The 26,045-nt window shown below is 55.6% G+C and overlaps 1 protein-coding gene and 5 gene segments (V, D, J or C); all 6 read left to right on the top strand.

The window, feature by feature from the left end:
• The window catches only part of LOC102512038, a 55,570-nt gene extending 41,941 nt beyond the window's left edge, over window positions 1-13,629 (top strand). The window contains 2 exon segments of the V gene segment in view: window positions 11,944-11,982; window positions 13,154-13,629. Coding sequence covers window positions 11,944-11,982; window positions 13,154-13,470 — 356 coding nt within the window.
• LOC102511799 (immunoglobulin lambda-1 light chain-like) overlaps window positions 1-19,188 on the top strand; it is a 401,923-nt gene extending 382,735 nt beyond the window's left edge. The window contains exons 3-4 of the mRNA XM_032471642.1: window positions 17,504-17,541; window positions 18,713-19,188. Of these exons, the coding sequence (XP_032327533.1) occupies window positions 17,504-17,541; window positions 18,713-19,029 (355 nt within the window). The 3' untranslated portion in view covers window positions 19,030-19,188. The remainder of the gene's footprint in view (window positions 1-17,503; window positions 17,542-18,712) is intronic.
• Window positions 1-26,045, top strand: part of LOC102523413 — a 442,357-nt gene that overhangs the window by 404,956 nt on the left and 11,356 nt on the right.
• LOC102505801 overlaps window positions 1-26,045 on the top strand; it is a 222,123-nt gene that overhangs the window by 187,944 nt on the left and 8,134 nt on the right.
• The window catches only part of LOC102521144, a 383,406-nt gene that overhangs the window by 353,057 nt on the left and 4,304 nt on the right, over window positions 1-26,045 (top strand).
• On the top strand, window positions 22,810-24,748 carry LOC116660949. The segment is given in 2 exon segments: window positions 22,810-23,101; window positions 24,273-24,748. Coding segments are annotated over 2 exon segments (594 nt in total).

Raw genomic sequence — 26,045 nt, 5'->3', positions numbered from 1 at the left:
GGTAGGGGGCCTCTTTCAGAGTTGCTGAAACAGAAAACCAGGAGGGCTGCACAGCTGGACTCGAGTGGATGTATTAGAGCTCCTGGGGATGAAAAGCAACTGGAAAATGAGAGGCCGTGACAAGCAGGAACGTGCAGCCTGCAGCCCTGAGTCCTTCCTACCCCAGCAGCGTGACAGCACCGGGACCCAGACAGAGGCCACAAGCTCAAAGCATGCCCTGGAGCCTGGCAAGGGCCCAGCCTCTTGACGGTGTGGCATCGAGAATGTTCAGAATCTGCTTGAACATCAGTGTCCTCATCTGCCAACAGAAGAGAAAAATCAGCTCAGCGGGCAGTTGGCTTCGCTGTCAGCGCTGGATAACCAGCACCCTCTCATCACTGCATCACTGTATCCCGTATTGCATTCCTGGGCTTCAAAACGGACCCCAACTGAGCAGACATGTGATCTCCTTATTCCTCATGGCCTCCCTACGGCAAAGGAACTGCCCCCATTTTACAGATAAGGAAACTGAGGCCCGGAGGTGCCCTATGTCTGGCTGCTTTCAACATCACTCCTTGAATAAGCGGTAGAGGACCCCTCCCCACAGAACCCCTGCCTGGCTGAGGACCAGGGGCTGCTGGCCAGGCTTGGCCAACCCGGCCAAGGAAGGGCAGTCTCTACTGGCCAGAGTGGAGGCTGCAGGAACCCAGCCCAGGGGACTGGTCAGAAGAGAAACCCCAGCCCACTGATCTCAGGCCTCAGCAACTCTGTTCCGCTGGGTACTCGGCCGCCCTCCACAGCCTGGCCGGGCCACTGGGAGATGCTCCACAGCTGAAGACGCCCTAGCGGAACAGAGACGTCAGCGGGGCAGGTGTGAGGAACCTGGGGCCTGGGGGGCAGGGCTGGGGGCAGGCTTTGATGTGAACGTTGAGCCCTGGATCCCCACCACAGCGGAGCAGTTAGCAGATGCCACTCTGGGAGCGGACCCCAAGAGTAAGGGCTGTGGGCCCTGGAGGGGGCCTGGGGCCAGGGGCCAGGACAGAAAAAGCACAGGCAGAGGAGGGGTCATGTGGCTGGGGCACACTGGGGCAACCACTGCCAGCAAGAGAAACCAGGGGCACTTGCTGGCCTCCCTCCAGGTGGGCTGGAGTTGCCTTTGACCCTGAGGGCCAATGAGGCCCAGGACAGGCCAGCTGGGCCGTGAAGACCCCAGGGGGCAGAGCCCTGGCCCCAGGCAGCAACGGCCTCTACTACTGCGGGCCTGTCAGTTGCCCCTGGCCGGCTGCCCCCATTGGCAGCACCGCAGGGAGCGGGGCCTCTGCACGGAGCTCATCCAGCCTGCAGCAACGGAGATACAGGTAAGGGGCCAAGCGATTTGTAATGCAGGGGGAGAGGGGTTCCCTTTGACGGGAGCCAGGGATGGAAGGCTGGAGGGGAGAGTGGTGAGAAAGGAGATCAGCGGGAGAGGAGGGGCCTGAGCAGACACTGGCTTTCTTTTAAGTGTTGATGTTTTGTCAAGTGTGGATTTGTTTGCAGTGATTTTTATTTTTTACTATTGTATTGAAATATTATTTATCTCAGTGACTGAGTTTTGGGGGTTCCCCTTAAATTTGGTGCCTAAGCCCAGTGCCTCACTTGCCCCGCCCTGGTCCTCTGAGCAGGGGAGAAGCAGGGAGACAGGGCCAGGGGGTCCCCAGCAGGCACTGATCATTTTAGGGGCAGCGGCCCCACAAGGCAGATCCTGCCTTCTTCCCCATCTTCCAGACAGGGATAGAGGTGACCTGCCCAACGTCACATAGCACATGGGCGCAGTCCCAGGACTTTAAGAAATGCCAGGACTGAACAGGCACCAGCATGACCTGTGTTTTAAGAAAATGATCCAAGAGAGGCGATGGTCTTCAAGGCGTCCAGAGAAGAGAGCCAGGGCTTGGCTCAGTCTCCCCTAGAGAGCTCAGCTCCTCAGCATGGCTCCTAAATGTTTCCTGGGTCCAGGCCTGACCCAAGGGGGTCACGTCTAGGCACAGGACCTATGGACCAGTTTAGGAACAGTAAGACAGGAGGAGGTGCCCGAACTGGTCTTACAGACCCAGGGCACTGACCTGTGATGGGAGCTCCAGGTGAAGGGAGCAGCATGGGCTGATGAGGAGAGTGGGTTGCACAGGCTAGCAGGGAGCTTCTGGAGCTGGGGAGATCGGCACAGAACTTGGGGGTCTTTTATCCTGGGGTCCAGGAGTCATGGAGGGATTTAAGTTGGGGACTGTCAGAGTCATATTGATGTTTTAGAAAAATGGCAGCAGATCGGAGACTGGTGTGAGGTCAGATTAGAGGATGGAGGAGTGGCTGGTCCACGGTGACCAGGTACCAAGATCTCCGATGGAAACAGCAAGGGGATGTGAAGTGGCGGTGCCAGAGGGCCAACGGGGAGGAACAGGCACTGACCTGGACTGTCAATACAAGTCTAAAACATACACCCTTTTTTGCAATATGCAGCAAGTCATTTTTTATTAAAAAAAAAAGCGTATTTATTTAAATTGTGTAATTTACAAAGATATAACCAGAGGCTTCCAGACAAGAAACTCAACATTATTAATGACAGGAGGAAAATGGAAATAACCCAAATATCCATCAAGAAGGGTAGGACTAAATACACATGGACTCTTACACAAACGTCCAAAATTATGTTTCTGAAATTGGGTTTTTAAAGTACATGCGCATTTTCAAAGGCCGGTCAGAAAATATACAAAAATTTCAGGGGCATGTCTCTGCCTGGTGTGGTTCCACCTAGTGTTAATTTTTGCTTTATAATATTCTATACTTACAAAAATGTTCTCAAGAATATATATTTCATTTTCTTCTTCTGAAATAATTTTTAATGCAAGAGTAATATGTGCTTTCAAACAAAGATTTAAGCACAAAAGTGTATAAAGTAAAAACTGCATTTGCTGTTACCATCCCCCACATCCTACCCGTGTTGGGATTTTATTTTTCCAACACGGAGTCATATTCCGTACAGTAGCCTGCACTAGCTTTTCAAACAATCTGTTGACATGTTTCCCATCAGTCCTTAAAAAGTTCATCATGGCTTTGTCAGCCTTCACAGTTTGGATGAACCAGCATGTCTCTAGTCATTCCCCAAGTAATGGACATTTAGGTTGTTTCCATTTAAAAATATCAATTACAAGAGATGCTACAGTGGAAACCGACACACAAGTGCATGTGCTGTGTACGTGTGTGAAATGCACTTAAGTGTCTCCATAGGAACGATGCCTAAAAGCGGGATTGCTGGGTCAGAGAGAACAGGCTTTGGAATGTTCACAGGCGGCACCAGTGGTCCTCCCAAAAGTCTGCTCCAGCTTCCACTCTAGAGGGAATGACGGTGCCTGTTCCTCTCCATCCTTGCCAACACCGTGGCAGGGCTGATCCTTTTGTTATTTTGCGCATCTGATGAGCAAAAATGAGGACAAATATATTTGTTGTTTATTTGTTTGATCATTCGTGAAACTTATTATCCTTTCATATTTTTATTGAGTGATTTTATTTATTCTGTGAATTTACCAGTCATAATTTTGCTTGGGTTTTTTTTGTTTTTGTTTTGTGTTTTTTTCATTCGGTTGGTTGTATTTTCTTAAAGTTCTATTGAAACTCTTTTTCTGTTTGGAATATAACCCCTCGGTAAGTACGTGTGGCATAAGTGTCTTTCCCTGGTCTGTTTTATGGCTTTTTTGCTGAGGTCCTTCACCATAAAGCCGTTTGAATTTTCACATGTCAGGTTGGCTGTTTCTGTGATCGGTGGCAAACAGAGGAAAGGCATCTTTATTTCTATTTTCTTTTCATTCAGGTACTTTCATTGCTCTGCTGTGCGTTCTCTCTGCCTGGAGTTTACTTTTGTGTAGGCAGGAATATAACCTTATATATTTTCCAAATGGAGAGCCAATTGTCATACATTTGTTGAATATGAACACAATTTTTGTCAAATCTTAAATCATTGATGTATCACATCCTCTCTGTGGTTCTGTTGATCTAATGATCAGTTCCCATGTCCGATCCACCCCGTTTTAATGATTTTCACTTGACAGTGTGTTTGGGTACCTGGCAGAGAATGACCCTGTCATTATGACTCACTCAAAATATTTGCATCAGTTTTCTGTCATTATTCTCTCTGTTGGACTTAGAATCAGTTCACTAAGTTTTTAAAATTATCCCTTTGGTGCTGTGTTGTAATTTCATGGAATAGATGGGCTCCTTTGAGGAGAATTGATGTCTTTGTCTATCGTGTCAGTTAGTCAAAGTGCATTATGTTTTATCCACGGGAATCTTGCTCGTTTTGTGTTAAGTTTATTCCTAGGGGTTTTAACAGAATTTTTATTGAAGTTGTCAGTGTTTCGCCACTTTCCTATCCAGGGTGGTAACCGCCCGTGTCGGAGGAAACCTGACATTCCCCTGTCGTTCTCACATGGTCGTTTTCGTTAATGCTTGTATTATTTCCAATACTCCTCCAGCGGAGTGTTTTGGGATTACTTTATTTAAGGAGACTAACCCAGCATCGTCAAAGAATAATTTTATCTCGTTATTCCTAACACTCATCCCCCCTCATCTCATCCCATTTGTTCAAATCTGTAGACTATCTTGACTAGTGAAAAGTCAGGGTGGGAACCCTGGTCTTTAAAGCAGTTCTACCTTTATGCTGGAATTTTGCTGTAAGTGTTGGGAGACATCCTTTATCACGTTGAGGAAGTTTCCTTAGATGATCAACTTAATGCAAGGCTGGAAGTTTGCTTTCTTTACGTCAGAAACAAGGGTTGCATTTATACTGCTGTTCTAGTACATTTTGTGTCAAAAAGCTTACGTGCCCACCTTAAATAGAGCTGTGACAAAATCGTCCTGCTGCTGAGGTGAAAAGTGCTGGTCCCAGGTTACCTGCCAGCTTAGAAAACTATGTTGGGAGGGAAAAGCAGATTTGGCAAAGCCTAACGTTCTTGTCATCATAAGCTCTTAGAGCATGACTGGGGTGTTTTTTTTTTTTTTCCTTTTTCTAAGTATTTTAGTGATATTATTGTGTTATGGTTGGACAGCTCAGACAGAGGGTGATTCAGTGAGGGCAAAACATTTGGGGATGGCTCCAGGCCTCCAGCTTGGGGAGAAACCTATTGACATGAGGACAAGGAGAGGGAGCAAACTTCCCAGGGAAATGTGCGGAGTTCAGGTGGGGAATGCTGAGTTTGCCGTGTCTGTAGGGCATTCAAGCACAAATGCATTCAGGAGGCAGAATGTGCATAAATCTAGAGCCAGAAAGAGATGTCAGGACTGGAAATAGGGATGCAAGACCCCTCAGCAGTTGTTAGAGAGCACAGTGTGGATCAGAGGTAGAGAGAGTGGTAGGGCACAGGGGACTGGGGAGGGACCTCAGACTTGACTGGGTTGGGGACTTTGGTGGCCTTGACCTTAGCAGTTTCAGGGAGAAATGGGGGTGAGAGGGAGGGAGCTCCTCCCACTCTGTCCCAGCATCTAAAACAATGCCTGGCAGACGGATGCTTGGGAGCCATGGTTGGACAGATGGACAGATGGACAGATGAATGATGGATATATGGATGGGTGATAGATGATGGGAGGATGGATAGATGGATGATGGATGGAAAGTCAGAAAGACAGTGATCTGAGAGATCAAAGAATGTTTCATGGAAGATGTGGAACTGAACTGTGTCTCAGCGGGTGGAGACAATGGGGCAGGGGGTCCCCACATGGGAGCACCAGGAGTCAGGAATGACCTGGTGTCCACAGGCCCAGGGAGGAAGCCACTTGGCTAGACTGTGGGAAATTGTTGGGGAGCAATACTCAGAGGCCCTAAAATGAGGCCAGGAGAGGTCGGGCAGGTCCGAGCCAGCTCAGGACTCACTGCCGCATCACATGGCCACCTGCCGGCATGCAGCCCTCAGCATCTCCATCAGCACTGAGGATTCAGGGGTGACCAGGACAGCCTGGGGTGGGGGACACACTGGGTGACTCCAAGGCATGGGTGGCCTCTGCCTCAGACAAGAGGCTGGGGACAGAGACGCCTCTGGGCCATGGGCTCACCCAGGGTGCCCTGGCCAATAGGGAGCTGGCTGCTCCCTCCCCCAGCCCCAGGACACAGCCCCCCCCCCCCACGGCAGCCCTCTGCCCGTCACGCCCAGCAGGTCACCACTGCAGCCCCGTCCCTGGGGGGCAGGCCCCAGGTGCTGGCCCGGCGGGTTTTGGCCCGAGCCTCAGTCACTGTGGAATGTCTTGGGCAGCAGGACCCATCTCACTGTCCTAGGTAAGTGGCTCTCACACCTTTCCCAGCCTGTCCCACCCTCTGCTGTCTCGGAAAAGTCACTTTTCCATGTCTGGGGCTGCTCCCCCTCTGCCTTCCCACCCTTAAGGATCGACCCCCATCTTTCTCCACAGGGCCAGGGGAGGGGGGCTGGGCTTGGGGTGACAAGCAAGAAGGACCCCAAGAGCAGGGGCAGCCGCCTCAAGAGTCTGACAGTCAGATGTGGCCAGTCCAGGGACCGAGGCTGGTTCTGATGCAGGACACTGGGGTGGCCTTGAGGACAGTGCTCGAGCCCTGGGGTCTGGCTGAGGGCTGGATGCCCAGGCTGGGAGGGCCTCATAGGAGGTTGGGGATTGGGTGTCTGTGACCCCAGCCTCCAGGGACACAGAGAGGCAGCCCGAGGGAGGCCCTTGAAGGGTGGAGAGTGGGGTCCCACTCACTCTGGGCTGAAGCTCTCCGGTCCCCTGCTGGGCCAGGAGGACACAGGGATGCAGAGACACGAGTGAGACAGGGCGGGGTGACCAGCAGCCTGGCGCTCCCGGGATGGTGGCCAGAAAGGAGAGGGATCTGTGGGGCAAAGACTCCTCTGTCCCTGGATCCCTGACCCCCAGGGGCCCAGGTGTCTCCCCTGCCCACGGGTCGGCCTCCCGCCTGCCTCACAGGGCGCAGTACACTCAGGAGATGACAGACAGGAAGGGAAGGGGGGCTCGGAGCTGCTCGGCTGCTCCATGAAATCAGGGTCATGCAGTCAGGGCAGCAGGGATGGGAAGATGGGCGGAGGGGTCCGGGGCTGTTGTGGGGAGGACCCAGGCCTCCCCCGGAGAGCAGAGGCCCGGCTGGGACAGAGCCAGTGCCTGACGGGGAGGAGAGGCTCCAGGCCCCGCCATGAAACAGGCTCTGGCTCGGGGCCACTCTGCACGACCTCAGGATCGGCCTGGCAGCCTCAGTGGGGAACCCAGTTCACCTAGGAGGCAACTGGGCTCTGTAAGAATGAAGTGAGATGGGGGCCTGATGCTGGGCTGAGGGCTCCAGACGTCAAGACCAATTCTAAACTCAGACTCCAGGGCCCAGGAGGAAGGAGGGGAGCTCCCTGGTCACTGACGGGGAAACGGAGGCTGCAGATGGGACGGCTCGGCCAGGTCACCTGGGAGAGTGACATCAAACGGCTTCTGGAGGGCTGTCGGCTTCCAAGGGCTCAGTGAGAGAGGGGACAGAGAAGGAAAACAAGGCCACCAAGTGCACCATCACAGAGACCATAATGGGTAGGGGAGTCCCACCCTTGGACTCCCACCTGCATCTCACACCCTCTCCTCTGTCCACAAAGGTCACCAGGAGGGCGCACCCTCGGTCACTCTCTTCCCGCCCTCCTCTGAGGAGCTCACCACCAACAAGGCCACCCTGGTGTGTCTGATCAGTGACTTCTACCCGGGCAGCGTGACGGTGGCCTGGAAGCAAGATGGCACCACCATCACACAGGGCGTGGAGACCAGCAAGCCTTCGAAGCAGAGCAACAACAAGTACGCGGCCAGCAGCTACCTGACCCTGTCGCCCAGCACGTGGAAGTCTCACAGCAGCTACAGCTGTCAGGTCACGCACGAGGCGGGCACCGTGGAGAAGACTGTGTCCCCCTCCCAGTGTTAGGTCCCCGGGCCCCCACCCTCGGGGGCTTCCTCACCCAGACCCCCCTCCCCACTCTCCATGGACCCCTAAGCCTCTGCCCAGGTCAGCTCAGACCAAGCAGGTCTCATCCCACCCTGTTCCTGCTACCCCTTAATAAAGACCTTGTCATTTATCATCTGACACGTCTGATGTGCACTCTGTGTCTGGCCGTGTCTCTGGGTTAAGGGTCAGTGATAACAGGAAGGGACAGCTGTGACATGAGATTCCATTTACCTGACATCCCCCCATCCTATTCGCCAGGGACCAGCGAACTCTGAGTGCCAGTGGGAGGTGTGACCTAGAGGAAGGTATTGTCATGTGGTGCTGGCACCCGGGGTGCAGTCCTTGTGCCCTGGGAAGGGAGAAGGGCCAGTGAGAGGGACATGGGACAGTTCTGGGGGAACAAGGACAGACGAGGCGGGTCCCAGGGGAGGCTGAGACACATAAGGCCAGTTGTGTGACCCTACTTGGGACCTCAGGCATGAAGAGTCTGGACATGTGAAGTCAGGTCAGGGAGGCAGTTAGTTTATGGTGGGGTGTGGATGGAGCAGGAGAGGTCACCCTATATGGAGGGGAGGGGACACGGGGAAGCTGGGTGAATGGGAAAGGGCACCACCTAGGCCCAAAAAAGGCATCCAGTGATGCTCCCAAGGAGAGAGAATCACTGGAATTTGGCAACAGCTTCAGGCTCAGTCTCACCAGCTCAGGGCAGGGTACGTGTGGCCTGTGGGCTACAGCAAGGTCACGTTTCCCTCACGACTCAGCACCCCTAGATCCCTGCCCAGGGGACCCTTCCCCCATCGATCTCCAGGGCTCACCCCAGTGCACCTGCAGCTGAGACACTCAGTCAGGCACGCACTCACGGTCTGAGACAGGCACGGTCACCCTCTGGAAGGTGAACGCCTGAGCTCTGTCATCCCCAGGACCCCTCGCCTCGCAGCCCCCTGTCGATGCCTCCAGCTCATCTGGGATGGGGAGCTGCCTTCACCAGAGCTCCCAGGCAGCCGAGACCGCCCAGCGACAGAGCCTGCAGGGACAGGGGACTCTAGGGCCATGGTGGGGCAGAGGACAGGGACCCTTAGAGCTTCCACCCAGGTACCCCAGCCACAAAGCACAGACTAGGAGGTGAAAGAAGCGAGGGGTCCTAGTGGCCCACAGCAGCTGCCTGACCCCATTTCCTGGATGCGAACACTAAGACCCCAAGGGAGTAGGGGACCACCGAGGCCCCCCTCGTCTCAGTGGCCCTGCTGGGTAGAATGCCGCCACCTGCCCCCACCCCGCCCCGAGCTAGGGCCATCCCACAGCCGACACCCCTCGGGGTTGTTACCAGTTTTCATGCTGAAGAACTGAGGTCGCAAAACGAGAAGACAGAGGAATAAACATACCCCCGGGTTCCGGACAACCAGGTGCCCAAATCGTCAGTTCACCAGTGATGTTGACCTCACCTCCCCACACCAGAGCAAACCCTCCCTGACACAGGATGTTCCAGCACATTCTACATCGTGTCCTTTATCTGTAAATATTTCATTTGTGTCCTGGAAGGAAAGGATCTAAAATACAACTAAATATCATTATCAAACCCAAACAGAGAATGTAAAAACAAATACATGTACTGAAACATTATGCTGGACACCAGAAATTGACACAGCACTGTAAACTGACTATCCTTCAATAAAACATAAAATAAAATATGTAAAAACTAAAATGTACATGTAAAGTATAAAATAATGTACAAAATGTAAAAAATAAACTAGATATCAGGAAAAAGGAAGGTTCTTTTCACACTTTAAATATTAAACTGGTGTTCAGTTATTTCATAAAATGTAAAAAATAAAAACCAAACAGAAATTGGCCTCAGTTCCTTAATATCACAAAAAAAAAAATCAGGGGGAGGGCACAGCTCAATGGGTAGAGTGCAGCTCTGTATGCATGAGGTTGTGGGTTCCACCCCCAGTACCTCCAGTAAGTAAATAAATAAATAAACCTAATTACTTCCTCCCTCAAAAAAATACCCAAAAAAATCACTTTCGGTGACATGCCTCACAGTCGTCACAAGTGTGTGGAATTGGTTGTGTTTTAGGTACTGTGTGATGTTGTGGTTCTTCGGGTCCTTTCTGTGAGGGTTGAAACGGTGTGGATCGGTGATCGATGGTTGTGTCGTGGACCTGGTGGGTCCGTCAGGCTCTTCAAAATCACTCTAGTTTTCCTTGCAAGGCGGGGGCTCCAGGAGCTCAGCTGCTGCTCCTGGACTCCGCCAGGGTCGGGGTTCAGCCCCCGGCCTCCCTGGGCTGTACCTGACCGGTTCTCTCTGCGTCGTGTGCCTGCAGATGGTTCTGAGGTGCAAACGATGAACAGGGTTCGGGTGTGACCTTTGGGCGAGACCGTTGCTAGGACAGTCGGCTGCTTCCATCCAAGGTGTCCTTCCGGGGTCATAGGTCATTTAGTAAAATTATCTTCCTTTGATGCGCAAATTCCAGGTCCCTCAGATGGGATGGGAGGCCGGGTGCGATGTTTCAGTTCCGCGCTCCTTCCTCTGCTGAGGCTGCCATTTGTCCACAGCGGGAGGCCCTTCAGGTGCTCTTTACCGCCCTGGGGTCGGGGCCAGCTGCCGTGAATATGGAGATACGGTTGGTCTTTTTTTTTTTTTTCTTTTTCCTTTCTCTTTAAATTATTACAGTATTATTAATTTTTTTACCTTAGTCGGGAGTAATTAGGTTCACTCATTTTTAGGGAAGGTGCTGGGGACTGAACCCAGCACCTCGTGCGCGGCTCTACCACTTGAGCTATACCCTCACCCCGGGTTTGGACTTTCTTCAGTGAAGCAGTTTGCCAAACGGTGACTGCTCCCTGCCGTCTTCTGAAAGTGAACAATTAAGGCTGCGACAACTCCAGGGTACATGTGTGTGTGATGTGTTCGAGTCCACTGTGGTTTTATTTTCGTTTGAACTTTCTTCCAGTGAAGTATAGTCAGTTCCCGATGTTCAGTCCATTTCTGGTGCACGGCGTGCTTCAGTCACTCATAGCCACACGTAGACCTGCTTTCATGCTCTTCTCCTCACAGGTTACTATAAGGTACTGAATACAGCTCCCCGTGCTGTTCTCCTGGTGATGCCGGTGTCCCACCTGTGCCCACGGGAGCCTGCATGGGGGGCCCCAGGGCCTCCGGCACCGGCTGGGGAGACCGCCACACCCCCCTGCTTTCCGCTGTGACAGTCTGTTGTGGGCCCATCTTGTGCCTTTCCAGCCTCCGGCCTGGGATGGGCCGTTTCTCCCATCGACCTGATTCTCCTCTAGTGAGGCGGTATTTCTGGACCACAGTGGAGGTGCTCACTTATGTCTCCCCTTTGAATCAAATGCTCCCAGACACAAAGATCACACGAGACGCTGAGGGGTGTCAGGGATGCTGCGGCGTCCTCCCTGCAGATGGAGGCTGGCCTTCCCTACGGGCGCCAGCCCAGGCCTCCCGAGAGAAGCGCATCCAATGCAGGAGAACCCCAGGGAGGTCGGGCTGAGACCCATGGAGCCCCAGCTGGGGTGACATCGAAGCCTCTTATGGTCAGTTCACTCCAGGGCAGCCTGCCCTTTCTGTGGGTGGCCTGGGGACACCCGAGGTCACCTCCTGCCCTTGCTCTGTGGTCTCACCAAGGGATCGGGGATCTGTCAACCCTTCATAGAAAAGAAGCCCCAGTCCTTCCAGAGAACTCCACTCCTTAGGGAGGCAAACGCCCTCCCATGGTGTCCTTCCCGTTCCTGGGCGACAGTGGTTCACGGGAAAACCATGTCCAACACGCCGACCCCCTTTGGGATCCTGCCTTTCCAAGAGTGTGACTGCTGGGCACCGGGTCCCTGTCACGTTCTGCCCCTGGGATGGGCAGGGCAGGCACGGGGACCCCTGCAGAGCAGCCACCAGCCTGGGGCAGTGGCCCGACTTCCTCCATCTCAGCTGCAGGTGGGGGGCTGGGGGGTGGGGCAGGGGCGTCCCAGGGAGGGGTTTTTGTTCAAGCCTGTGTCACTGTGTGCTGTGTTCGGCGGAGGGACCCATCTGACCGTCCTGGGTGAGTCTCCTCTTCCCCCCACCCCCAATTTCCCTGCTCTCCCCAAACTTTGGGCAATTTTCTGCTGTTCTGCTCTTTTCTGTGCCTTGTGTCAGCCTCGGGTCAGGCTTTCAAGCAGGACCCCACCCCTGGGGCCCGACCTCTTCCCCAGCCTGTTCAGACTCTCCTGCTCACCTCTGCGATCACACCAGCCCTTCCCCTCTGACCCAAGGATGACCTGCTGACACTGTCTGTCTGCCAGGGCCACGCTGGCCCCTAGACTCGCTCCGCTCTGTCCTGCCCCATCGGGGCTCCTGGTGGACCTGCTTTGTCTTTGGGGGTGTCGGGGCCTCCTTCTAAAGGGGAAGGAGGGAACAGACAACTGAGGGGGACCGTGTGGAGACATGAGAGGGACCCGGATCCCTCAGGGCCGAGGCTGGAGAACAAGTCAGAGGTTCAGGAACGGCCACAGGGCTGTGGGTCGAGGGATCCAGGGCCAGGAACGTGCAGGGGTGCGGGGCTCCGCCAGGTCTCTGTGGGGCTGTCACAGACAGAGCCCTGCGCCAGCCTCGGCCTCAGGGGAGCTGCACAGAGGAAATCAGGAGAGAGGAGACGGCGCTGAAATCCAGGAAGCCGTCCTCAAAGGACAGCTCTGGCGGGCTGGCTGGGCTCCTGGTCTTGGCATCACAGGGCCCCTTACACGTGAATCCTCCTGTGAGAAAGGCGGACTCCCAGCACTGGGCCTCTGCTGATATGACCAGCTGGCCAGGGAGGACAACAAAAAGGACTTGCACTTAAGAAGGGGACAGGCAGAGAAACGCTCTCTAATCAGCAAAGCTCCTACCCTATCGGACAGGCTGCAGGGGAGACAGATTAGGGTAAAAACAGACCTCTTCCAAAGCTCAGGAGGAGGCAGGACAGGGGGTGAGGGTCACACGTCTGTGTGGGAGACCAGGGCCCAGACGGGGTCTCAGGACAGCGATGGCAGGTGTTCAGGCTCAGGGTTTCCTAAGGAAATGGGGAGAGGATGGAGGACCACCCTCCTTGGCAGGGACCCTCAAACTCAGTTTGGTCTCTGAACTAGGGGTCCCGCTGGGTCCTCAGCAGCCCCTGTCCCACTTTGAGACACAGGTCAGAAGCTCCCAGGACAGGCACCGGGCATCTGACCTCCTGCCCCTCCCCCACTTTGCAGGTCAGCCCAAGGCCGCACCCACGGTCACCCTGTTCCCGCCGTCCTCTGAGGAGCTCACCGCCAACAAGGCCACCCTGGTGTGTCTGATCAGTGACTTCTACCCGGGCAGCGTGACGGTGGCCTGGAAGCAAGATGGCACCACCGTCACGCAGGGCGTGGAGACCACCAAGCCCTCGAAGCAGAGCAACAACAAGTACGCGGCCAGCAGCTACCTGACCCTGTCGCCCAGCACGTGGAAGTCTCACAGCAGCTACAGCTGTCAGGTCACGCACGAGGCGGGCACCGTGGAGAAGACGGTGTCCCCCTCCCAGTGTTAGGCCCCCGGGCCCCCACCCTCGGGGGCTTCCTCACCCAGACCCCCCTCCCCACTCTCCATGGACCCCTGAGCCTCTGCCCAGGTCAGCTCAGACCAAGCAGGTCTCATCCCACCCTGTTCCTGCTACCCCTTAATAAAGACCTTGTCATTTATCATCTGACACGTCTGATGTGCACTCTGTGTCTGGCCGTGTCTCTGGGTTAAGGGTCAGTGATAACAGGAAGGGACAGCTGTGACATGAGATTCCATTTACCTGACATCCCCCCATCCTATTCGCCAGGGACCAGCGAACTCTGAGTGCCAGTGGGAGGTGTGACCTAGAGGAAGGTATTGTCATGTGGTGCTGGCACCCGGGGTGCAGTCCTTGTGCCCTGGGAAGGGAGAAGGGCCAGTGAGAGGGACATGGGACAGTTCTGGGGGAACAAGGACAGACGAGGCGGGTCCCAGGGGAGGCTGAGACACATAAGGCCAGTTGTGTGACCCTACTTGGGACCTCAGGCATGAAGAGTCTGGACATGTGAAGTCAGGTCAGGGAGGCAGTTAGTTTATGGTGGGGTGTGGATGGAGCAGGAGAGGTCACCCTATATGGAGGGGAGGGGACACGGGGAAGCTGGGTGAATGGGAAAGGGCACCACCTAGGCCCAAAAAGGCATCCAGTGATGCTCCCAAGGAGAGAGAATCACTGGAATTTGGCAACAGCTTCAGGCTCAGTCTCACCAGCTCAGGGCAGGGTACGTGTGGCCTGTGGGCTACAGCAAGGTCACGTTTCCCTCACGACTCAGCACCCCTAGATCCCTGCCCAGGGGACCCTTCCCCCATCGATCTCCAGGGCTCACCCCAGTGCACCTGCAGCTGAGACACTCAGTCAGGCACGCACTCACGGTCTGAGACAGGCACGGTCACCCTCTGGAAGGTGAACGCCTGAGCTCTGTCATCCCCAGGACCCCTCGCCTCGCAGCCCCCTGTCGATGCCTCCAGCTCATCTGGGATGGGGAGCTGCCTTCACCAGAGCTCCCAGGCAGCCGAGACCGCCCAGCGACAGAGCCTGCAGGGACAGGGGACTCTAGGGCCATGGTGGGGCAGAGGACAGGGACCCTTAGAGCTTCCACCCAGGTACCCCAGCCACAAAGCACAGACTAGGAGGTGAAAGAAGCGAGGGGTCCTAGTGGCCCACAGCAGCTGCCTGACCCCATTTCCTGGATGCGAACACTAAGACCCCAAGGGAGTAGGGGACCACCGAGGCCCCCCTCGTCTCAGTGGCCCTGCTGGGTAGAATGCCGCCACCTGCCCCCACCCCGCCCCGAGCTAGGGCCATCCCACAGCCGACACCCCTCGGGGTTGTTACCAGTTTTCATGCTGAAGAACTGAGGTCGCAAAACGAGAAGACAGAGGAATAAACATACCCCCGGGTTCCGGACAACCAGGTGCCCAAATCGTCAGTTCACCAGTGATGTTGACCTCACCTCCCCACACCAGAGCAAACCCTCCCTGACACAGGATGTTCCAGCACATTCTACATCGTGTCCTTTATCTGTAAATATTTCATTTGTGTCCTGGAAGGAAAGGATCTAAAATACAACTAAATATCATTATCAAACCCAAACAGAGAATGTAAAAACAAATACATGTACTGAAACATTATGCTGGACACCAGAAATTGACACAGCACTGTAAACTGACTATCCTTCAATAAAACATAAAATAAAATATGTAAAAACTAAAATGTACATGTAAAGTATAAAATAATGTACAAAATGTAAAAAATAAACTAGATATCAGGAAAAAGGAAGGTTCTTTTCACACTTTAAATATTAAACTGGTGTTCAGTTATTTCATAAAATGTAAAAAATAAAAACCAAACAGAAATTGGCCTCAGTTCCTTAATATCACAAAAAAAAAAATCAGGGGGAGGGCACAGCTCAATGGGTAGAGTGCAGCTCTGTATGCATGAGGTTGTGGGTTCCACCCCCAGTACCTCCAGTAAGTAAATAAATAAATAAACCTAATTACTTCCTCCCTCAAAAAAATACCCAAAAAAATCACTTTCGGTGACATGCCTCACAGTCGTCACAAGTGTGTGGAATTGGTTGTGTTTTAGGTACTGTGTGATGTTGTGGTTCTTCGGGTCCTTTCTGTGAGGGTTGAAACGGTGTGGATCGGTGATCGATGGTTGTGTCGTGGACCTGGTGGGTCCGTCAGGCTCTTCAAAATCACTCTAGTTTTCCTTGCAAGGCGGGGGCTCCAGGAGCTCAGCTGCTGCTCCTGGACTCCGCCAGGGTCGGGGTTCAGCCCCCGGCCTCCCTGGGCTGTACCTGACCGGTTCTCTCTGCGTCGTGTGCCTGCAGATGGTTCTGAGGTGCAAACGATGAACAGGGTTCGGGTGTGACCTTTGGGCGAGACCGTTGCTAGGACAGTCGGCTGCTTCCATCCAAGGTGTCCTTCCGGGGTCATAGGTCATTTAGTAAAATTATCTTCCTTTGATGCGCAAATTCCAGGTCCCTCAGATGGGATGGGAGGCCGGGTGCGATGTTTCAGTTCCGCGCTCCTTCCTCTGCTGAGGCTGCCATTTGTCCACAGCGGGAGGCCCTTCAGGTGCTCTTTACCGCCCTGGGGTCGGGGCCAGCTGCCGTGAATATGGAGATACGGTTGGTCTTTTTTTTTTTTTTCTTTTTCCTTTCTCTTTAAATTATTACAGTATTATTAATTTTTTTACCTTAGTCGGGAGTAATTAGGTTCACTCATTTTTAGGGAAGGTGCTGGGGACTGAACCCAGCACCTCGTGCGCGGCTCTACCACTTGAGCTATACCCTCACCCCGGGTTTGGACTTTCTTCAGTGAAGCAGTTGCCAAACGGTGACTGCTCCCTGCCGTCTTCTGAAAGTGAACAATTAAGGCTGCGACAACTCCAGGGTACATGTGTGTGTGATGTGTTCGAGTCCACTGTGGTTTTATTTTCGTTTGAACTTTCTTCCAGTGAAGTATAGTCAGTTCCCGATGTTCAGTCCATTTCTGGTGCACGGCGTGCTTCAGTCACTCATAGCCACACGTAGACCTGCTTTCATGCTCTTCTCCTCACAGGTTACTATAAGGTACTGAATACAGCTCCCCGTGCTGTTCTCCTGGTGATGCCGGTGTCCCACCTGTGCCCACGGGAGCCTGCATGGGGGGCCCCAGGGCCTCCGGCACCGGCTGGGGAGACCGCCACACCCCCCTGCTTTCCGCTGTGACAGTCTGTTGTGGGCCCATCTTGTGCCTTTCCAGCCTCCGGCCTGGGATGGGCCGTTTCTCCCATCGACCTGATTCTCCTCTAGTGAGGCGGTATTTCTGGACCACAGTGGAGGTGCTCACTTATGTCTCCCCTTTGAATCAAATGCTCCCAGACACAAAGATCACACGAGACGCTGAGGGGTGTCAGGGATGCTGCGGCGTCCTCCCTGCAGATGGAGGCTGGCCTTCCCTACGGGCGCCAGCCCAGGCCTCCCGAGAGAAGCGCATCCAATGCAGGAGAACCCCAGGGAGGTCGGGCTGAGACCCATGGAGCCCCAGCTGGGGTGACATCGAAGCCTCTTATGGTCAGTTCACTCCAGGGCAGCCTGCCCTTTCTGTGGGTGGCCTGGGGACACCCGAGGTCACCTCCTGCCCTTGCTCTGTGGTCTCACCAAGGGATCGGGGATCTGTCAACCCTTCATAGAAAAGAAGCCCCAGTCCTTCCAGAGAACTCCACTCCTTAGGGAGGCAAACGCCCTCCCATGGTGTCCTTCCCGTTCCTGGGCGACAGTGGTTCACGGGAAAACCATGTCCAACACGCCGACCCCCTTTGGGATCCTGCCTTTCCAAGAGTGTGACTGCTGGGCACCGGGTCCCTGTCACGTTCTGCCCCTGGGATGGGCAGGGCAGGCACGGGGACCCCTGCAGAGCAGCCACCAGCCTGGGGCAGTGGCCCGACTTCCTCCATCTCAGCTGCAGGTGGGGGGCTGGGGGGTGGGGCAGGGGCGTCCCAGGGAGGGGTTTTTGTTCAAGCCTGTGTCACTGTGTTGGGTGTTCGGCGGAGGGACCCATCTGACCGTCCTGGGTGAGTCTCCTCTTCCCCCCACCCCCAATTTCCCTGCTCTCCCCAAACTTTGGGCAATTTTCTGCTGTTCTGCTCTTTTCTGTGCCTTGTGTCAGCCTCGGGTCAGGCTTTCAAGCAGGACCCCACCCCTGGGGCCCGACCTCTTCCCCAGCCTGTTCAGACTCTCCTGCTCACCTCTGCGATCACACCAGCCCTTCCCCTCTGACCCAAGGATGACCTGCTGACACTGTCTGTCTGCCAGGGCCACGCTGGCCCCTAGACTCGCTCCGCTCTGTCCTGCCCCATCGGGGCTCCTGGTGGACCTGCTTTGTCTTTGGGGGTGTCGGGGCCTCCTTCTAAAGGGGAAGGAGGGAACAGACAACTGAGGGGGACCGTGTGGAGACATGAGAGGGACCCGGATCCCTCAGGGCCGAGGCTGGAGAACAAGTCAGAGGTTCAGGAACGGCCACAGGGCTGTGGGTCGAGGGATCCAGGGCCAGGAACGTGCAGGGGTGCGGGGCTCCGCCAGGTCTCTGTGGGGCTGTCACAGACAGAGCCCTGCGCCAGCCTCGGCCTCAGGGGAGCTGCACAGAGGAAATCAGGAGAGAGGAGACGGCGCTGAAATCCAGGAAGCCGTCCTCAAAGGACAGCTCTGGCGGGCTGGCTGGGCTCCTGGTCTTGGCATCACAGGGCCCCTTACACGTGAATCCTCCTGTGAGAAAGGCGGACTCCCAGCACTGGGCCTCTGCTGATATGACCAGCTGGCCAGGGAGGACAACAAAAAGGACTTGCACTTAAGAAGGGGACAGGCAGAGAAACGCTCTCTAATCAGCAAAGCTCCTACCCTATCGGACAGGCTGCAGGGGAGACAGATTAGGGTAAAAACAGACCTCTTCCAAAGCTCAGGAGGAGGCAGGACAGGGGGTGAGGGTCACACGTCTGTGTGGGAGACCAGGGCCCAGACGGGGTCTCAGGACAGCGATGGCAGGTGTTCAGGCTCAGGGTTTCCTAAGGAAATGGGGAGAGGATGGAGGACCACCCTCCTTGGCAGGGACCCTCAAACTCAGTTTGGTCTCTGAACTAGGGGTCCCGCTGGGTCCTCAGCAGCCCCTGTCCCACTTTGAGACACAGGTCAGAAGCTCCCAGGACAGGCACCGGGCATCTGACCTCCTGCCCCTCCCCCACTTTGCAGGTCAGCCCAAGGCCGCACCCACGGTCACCCTGTTCCCGCCGTCCTCTGAGGAGCTCACCGCCAACAAGGCCACCCTGGTGTGTCTGATCAGTGACTTCTACCCGGGCAGCGTGACGGTGGCCTGGAAGCAAGATGGCACCACCGTCACGCAGGGCGTGGAGACCACCAAGCCCTCGAAGCAGAGCAACAACAAGTACGCGGCCAGCAGCTACCTGACCCTGTCGCCCAGCACGTGGAAGTCTCACAGCAGCTACAGCTGTCAGGTCACGCACGAGGCGGGCACCGTGGAGAAGACGGTGTCCCCCTCCCAGTGTTAGGCCCCCGGGCCCCCACCCTCGGGGGCTTCCTCACCCAGACCCCCCTCCCCACTCTCCATGGACCCCTGAGCCTCTGCCCAGGTCAGCTCAGACCAAGCAGGTCTCATCCCACCCTGTTCCTGCTACCCCTTAATAAAGACCTTGTCATTTATCATCTGACACGTCTGATGTGCACTCTGTGTCTGGCCGTGTCTCTGGGTTAAGGGTCAGTGATAACAGGAAGGGACAGCTGTGACATGAGATTCCATTTACCTGACATCCCCCCATCCTATTCGCCAGGGACCAGCGAACTCTGAGTGCCAGTGGGAGGTGTGACCTAGAGGAAGGTATTGTCATGTGGTGCTGGCACCCGGGGTGCAGTCCTTGTGCCCTGGGAAGGGAGAAGGGCCAGTGAGAGGGACATGGGACAGTTCTGGGGGAACAAGGACAGACGAGGCGGGTCCCAGGGGAGGCTGAGACACATAAGGCCAGTTGTGTGACCCTACTTGGGACCTCAGGCATGAAGAGTCTGGACATGTGAAGTCAGGTCAGGGAGGCAGTTAGTTTATGGTGGGGTGTGGATGGAGCAGGAGAGGTCACCCTATATGGAGGGGAGGGGACACGGGGAAGCTGGGTGAATGGGAAAGGGCACCACCTAGGCCCAAAAAAGGCATCCAGTGATGCTCCCAAGGAGAGAGAATCACTGGAATTTGGCAACAGCTTCAGGCTCAGTCTCACCAGCTCAGGGCAGGGTACGTGTGGCCTGTGGGCTACAGCAAGGTCACGTTTCCCTCACGACTCAGCACCCCTAGATCCCTGCCCAGGGGACCCTTCCCCCATCGATCTCCAGGGCTCACCCCAGTGCACCTGCAGCTGAGACACTCAGTCAGGCACGCACTCACGGTCTGAGACAGGCACGGTCACCCTCTGGAAGGTGAACGCCTGAGCTCTGTCATCCCCAGGACCCCTCGCCTCGCAGCCCCCTGTCGATGCCTCCAGCTCATCTGGGATGGGGAGCTGCCTTCACCAGAGCTCCCAGGCAGCCGAGACCGCCCAGCGACAGAGCCTGCAGGGACAGGGGACTCTAGGGCCATGGTGGGGCAGAGGACAGGGACCCTTAGAGCTTCCACCCAGGTACCCCAGCCACAAAGCACAGACTAGGAGGTGAAAGAAGCGAGGGGTCCTAGTGGCCCACAGCAGCTGCCTGACCCCATTTCCTGGATGCGAACACTAAGACCCCAAGGGAGTAGGGGACCACCGAGGCCCCCCTCGTCTCAGTGGCCCTGCTGGGTAGAATGCCGCCACCTGCCCCCACCCCGCCCCGAGCTAGGGCCATCCCACAGCCGACACCCCTCGGGGTTGTTACCAGTTTTCATGCTGAAGAACTGAGGTCGCAAAACGAGAAGACAGAGGAATAAACATACCCCCGGGTTCCGGACAACCAGGTGCCCAAATCGTCAGTTCACCAGTGATGTTGACCTCACCTCCCCACACCAGAGCAAACCCTCCCTGACACAGGATGTTCCAGCACATTCTACATCGTGTCCTTTATCTGTAAATATTTCATTTGTGTCCTGGAAGGAAAGGATCTAAAATACAACTAAATATCATTATCAAACCCAAACAGAGAATGTAAAAACAAATACATGTACTGAAACATTATGCTGGACACCAGAAATTGACACAGCACTGTAAACTGACTATCCTTCAATAAAACATAAAATAAAATATGTAAAAACTAAAATGTACATGTAAAGTATAAAATAATGTACAAAATGTAAAAAATAAACTAGATATCAGGAAAAAGGAAGGTTCTTTTCACACTTTAAATATTAAACTGGTGTTCAGTTATTTCATAAAATGTAAAAAATAAAAACCAAACAGAAATTGGCCTCAGTTCCTTAATATCACAAAAAAAAAAATCAGGGGGAGGGCACAGCTCAATGGGTAGAGTGCAGCTCTGTATGCATGAGGTTGTGGGTTCCACCCCCAGTACCTCCAGTAAGTAAATAAATAAATAAACCTAATTACTTCCTCCCTCAAAAAAATACCCAAAAAAATCACTTTCGGTGACATGCCTCACAGTCGTCACAAGTGTGTGGAATTGGTTGTGTTTTAGGTACTGTGTGATGTTGTGGTTCTTCGGGTCCTTTCTGTGAGGGTTGAAACGGTGTGGATCGGTGATCGATGGTTGTGTCGTGGACCTGGTGGGTCCGTCAGGCTCTTCAAAATCACTCTAGTTTTCCTTGCAAGGCGGGGGCTCCAGGAGCTCAGCTGCTGCTCCTGGACTCCGCCAGGGTCGGGGTTCAGCCCCCGGCCTCCCTGGGCTGTACCTGACCGGTTCTCTCTGCGTCGTGTGCCTGCAGATGGTTCTGAGGTGCAAACGATGAACAGGGTTCGGGTGTGACCTTTGGGCGAGACCGTTGCTAGGACAGTCGGCTGCTTCCATCCAAGGTGTCCTTCCGGGGTCATAGGTCATTTAGTAAAATTATCTTCCTTTGATGCGCAAATTCCAGGTCCCTCAGATGGGATGGGAGGCCGGGTGCGATGTTTCAGTTCCGCGCTCCTTCCTCTGCTGAGGCTGCCATTTGTCCACAGCGGGAGGCCCTTCAGGTGCTCTTTACCGCCCTGGGGTCGGGGCCAGCTGCCGTGAATATGGAGATACGGTTGGTCTTTTTTTTTTTTTCTTTTTCCTTTCTCTTTAAATTATTACAGTATTATTAATTTTTTTACCTTAGTCGGGAGTAATTAGGTTCACTCATTTTTAGGGAAGGTGCTGGGGACTGAACCCAGCACCTCGTGCGCGGCTCTACCACTTGAGCTATACCCTCACCCCGGGTTTGGACTTTCTTCAGTGAAGCAGTTTGCCAAACGGTGACTGCTCCCTGCCGTCTTCTGAAAGTGAACAATTAAGGCTGCGACAACTCCAGGGTACATGTGTGTGTGATGTGTTCGAGTCCACTGTGGTTTTATTTTCGTTTGAACTTTCTTCCAGTGAAGTATAGTCAGTTCCCGATGTTCAGTCCATTTCTGGTGCACGGCGTGCTTCAGTCACTCATAGCCACACGTAGACCTGCTTTCATGCTCTTCTCCTCACAGGTTACTATAAGGTACTGAATACAGCTCCCCGTGCTGTTCTCCTGGTGATGCCGGTGTCCCACCTGTGCCCACGGGAGCCTGCATGGGGGGCCCCAGGGCCTCCGGCACCGGCTGGGGAGACCGCCACACCCCCCTGCTTTCCGCTGTGACAGTCTGTTGTGGGCCCATCTTGTGCCTTTCCAGCCTCCGGCCTGGGATGGGCCGTTTCTCCCATCGACCTGATTCTCCTCTAGTGAGGCGGTATTTCTGGACCACAGTGGAGGTGCTCACTTATGTCTCCCCTTTGAATCAAATGCTCCCAGACACAAAGATCACACGAGACGCTGAGGGGTGTCAGGGATGCTGCGGCGTCCTCCCTGCAGATGGAGGCTGGCCTTCCCTACGGGCGCCAGCCCAGGCCTCCCGAGAGAAGCGCATCCAATGCAGGAGAACCCCAGGGAGGTCGGGCTGAGACCCATGGAGCCCCAGCTGGGGTGACATCGAAGCCTCTTATGGTCAGTTCACTCCAGGGCAGCCTGCCCTTTCTGTGGGTGGCCTGGGGACACCCGAGGTCACCTCCTGCCCTTGCTCTGTGGTCTCACCAAGGGATCGGGGATCTGTCAACCCTTCATAGAAAAGAAGCCCCAGTCCTTCCAGAGAACTCCACTCCTTAGGGAGGCAAACGCCCTCCCATGGTGTCCTTCCCGTTCCTGGGCGACAGTGGTTCACGGGAAAACCATGTCCAACACGCCGACCCCCTTTGGGATCCTGCCTTTCCAAGAGTGTGACTGCTGGGCACCGGGTCCCTGTCACGTTCTGCCCCTGGGATGGGCAGGGCAGGCACGGGGACCCCTGCAGAGCAGCCACCAGCCTGGGGCAGTGGCCCGACTTCCTCCATCTCAGCTGCAGGTGGGGGGCTGGGGGGTGGGGCAGGGGCGTCCCAGGGAGGGGTTTTTGTTCAAGCCTGTGTCACTGTGTGCTGTGTTCGGCGGAGGGACCCATCTGACCGTCCTGGGTGAGTCTCCTCTTCCCCCCACCCCCAATTTCCCTGCTCTCCCCAAACTTTGGGCAATTTTCTGCTGTTCTGCTCTTTTCTGTGCCTTGTGTCAGCCTCGGGTCAGGCTTTCAAGCAGGACCCCACCCCTGGGGCCCGACCTCTTCCCCAGCCTGTTCAGACTCTCCTGCTCACCTCTGCGATCACACCAGCCCTTCCCCTCTGACCCAAGGATGACCTGCTGACACTGTCTGTCTGCCAGGGCCACGCTGGCCCCTAGACTCGCTCCGCTCTGTCCTGCCCCATCGGGGCTCCTGGTGGACCTGCTTTGTCTTTGGGGGTGTCGGGGCCTCCTTCTAAAGGGGAAGGAGGGAACAGACAACTGAGGGGGACCGTGTGGAGACATGAGAGGGACCCGGATCCCTCAGGGCCGAGGCTGGAGAACAAGTCAGAGGTTCAGGAACGGCCACAGGGCTGTGGGTCGAGGGATCCAGGGCCAGGAACGTGCAGGGGTGCGGGGCTCCGCCAGGTCTCTGTGGGGCTGTCACAGACAGAGCCCTGCGCCAGCCTCGGCCTCAGGGGAGCTGCACAGAGGAAATCAGGAGAGAGGAGACGGCGCTGAAATCCAGGAAGCCGTCCTCAAAGGACAGCTCTGGCGGGCTGGCTGGGCTCCTGGTCTTGGCATCACAGGGCCCCTTACACGTGAATCCTCCTGTGAGAAAGGCGGACTCCCAGCACTGGGCCTCTGCTGATATGACCAGCTGGCCAGGGAGGACAACAAAAAGGACTTGCACTTAAGAAGGGGACAGGCAGAGAAACGCTCTCTAATCAGCAAAGCTCCTACCCTATCGGACAGGCTGCAGGGGAGACAGATTAGGGTAAAAACAGACCTCTTCCAAAGCTCAGGAGGAGGCAGGACAGGGGGTGAGGGTCACACGTCTGTGTGGGAGACCAGGGCCCAGACGGGGTCTCAGGACAGCGATGGCAGGTGTTCAGGCTCAGGGTTTCCTAAGGAAATGGGGAGAGGATGGAGGACCACCCTCCTTGGCAGGGACCCTCAAACTCAGTTTGGTCTCTGAACTAGGGGTCCCGCTGGGTCCTCAGCAGCCCCTGTCCCACTTTGAGACACAGGTCAGAAGCTCCCAGGACAGGCACCGGGCATCTGACCTCCTGCCCCTCCCCCACTTTGCAGGTCAGCCCAAGGCCGCACCCACGGTCACCCTGTTCCCGCCGTCCTCTGAGGAGCTCACCGCCAACAAGGCCACCCTGGTGTGTCTGATCAGTGACTTCTACCCGGGCAGCGTGACGGTGGCCTGGAAGCAAGATGGCACCACCGTCACGCAGGGCGTGGAGACCACCAAGCCCTCGAAGCAGAGCAACAACAAGTACGCGGCCAGCAGCTACCTGACCCTGTCGCCCAGCACGTGGAAGTCTCACAGCAGCTACAGCTGTCAGGTCACGCACGAGGCGGGCACCGTGGAGAAGACGGTGTCCCCCTCCCAGTGTTAGGCCCCCGGGCCCCCACCCTCGGGGGCTTCCTCACCCAGACCCCCCTCCCCACTCTCCATGGACCCCTGAGCCTCTGCCCAGGTCAGCTCAGACCAAGCAGGTCTCATCCCACCCTGTTCCTGCTACCCCTTAATAAAGACCTTGTCATTTATCATCTGACACGTCTGATGTGCACTCTGTGTCTGGCCGTGTCTCTGGGTTAAGGGTCAGTGATAACAGGAAGGGACAGCTGTGACATGAGATTCCATTTACCTGACATCCCCCCATCCTATTCGCCAGGGACCAGCGAACTCTGAGTGCCAGTGGGAGGTGTGACCTAGAGGAAGGTATTGTCATGTGGTGCTGGCACCCGGGGTGCAGTCCTTGTGCCCTGGGAAGGGAGAAGGGCCAGTGAGAGGGACATGGGACAGTTCTGGGGGAACAAGGACAGACGAGGCGGGTCCCAGGGGAGGCTGAGACACATAAGGCCAGTTGTGTGACCCTACTTGGGACCTCAGGCATGAAGAGTCTGGACATGTGAAGTCAGGTCAGGGAGGCAGTTAGTTTATGGTGGGGTGTGGATGGAGCAGGAGAGGTCACCCTATATGGAGGGGAGGGGACACGGGGAAGCTGGGTGAATGGGAAAGGGCACCACCTAGGCCCAAAAAAGGCATCCAGTGATGCTCCCAAGGAGAGAGAATCACTGGAATTTGGCAACAGCTTCAGGCTCAGTCTCACCAGCTCAGGGCAGGGTACGTGTGGCCTGTGGGCTACAGCAAGGTCACGTTTCCCTCACGACTCAGCACCCCTAGATCCCTGCCCAGGGGACCCTTCCCCCATCGATCTCCAGGGCTCACCCCAGTGCACCTGCAGCTGAGACACTCAGTCAGGCACGCACTCACGGTCTGAGACAGGCACGGTCACCCTCTGGAAGGTGAACGCCTGAGCTCTGTCATCCCCAGGACCCCTCGCCTCGCAGCCCCCTGTCGATGCCTCCAGCTCATCTGGGATGGGGAGCTGCCTTCACCAGAGCTCCCAGGCAGCCGAGACCGCCCAGCGACAGAGCCTGCAGGGACAGGGGACTCTAGGGCCATGGTGGGGCAGAGGACAGGGACCCTTAGAGCTTCCACCCAGGTACCCCAGCCACAAAGCACAGACTAGGAGGTGAAAGAAGCGAGGGGTCCTAGTGGCCCACAGCAGCTGCCTGACCCCATTTCCTGGATGCGAACACTAAGACCCCAAGGGAGTAGGGGACCACCGAGGCCCCCCTCGTCTCAGTGGCCCTGCTGGGTAGAATGCCGCCACCTGCCCCCACCCCGCCCCGAGCTAGGGCCATCCCACAGCCGACACCCCTCGGGGTTGTTACCAGTTTTCATGCTGAAGAACTGAGGTCGCAAAACGAGAAGACAGAGGAATAAACATACCCCCGGGTTCCGGACAACCAGGTGCCCAAATCGTCAGTTCACCAGTGATGTTG

This window comes from Camelus ferus, chromosome 32 (assembly GCF_009834535.1).
Source record: "Camelus ferus isolate YT-003-E chromosome 32, BCGSAC_Cfer_1.0, whole genome shotgun sequence".
Taxonomy (NCBI): Eukaryota; Metazoa; Chordata; class Mammalia; order Artiodactyla; family Camelidae; genus Camelus; species Camelus ferus.
The sequence above is the reverse complement of the archived record's forward strand: the minus strand, read 5'-3'. Positions and strand labels throughout refer to the sequence as shown.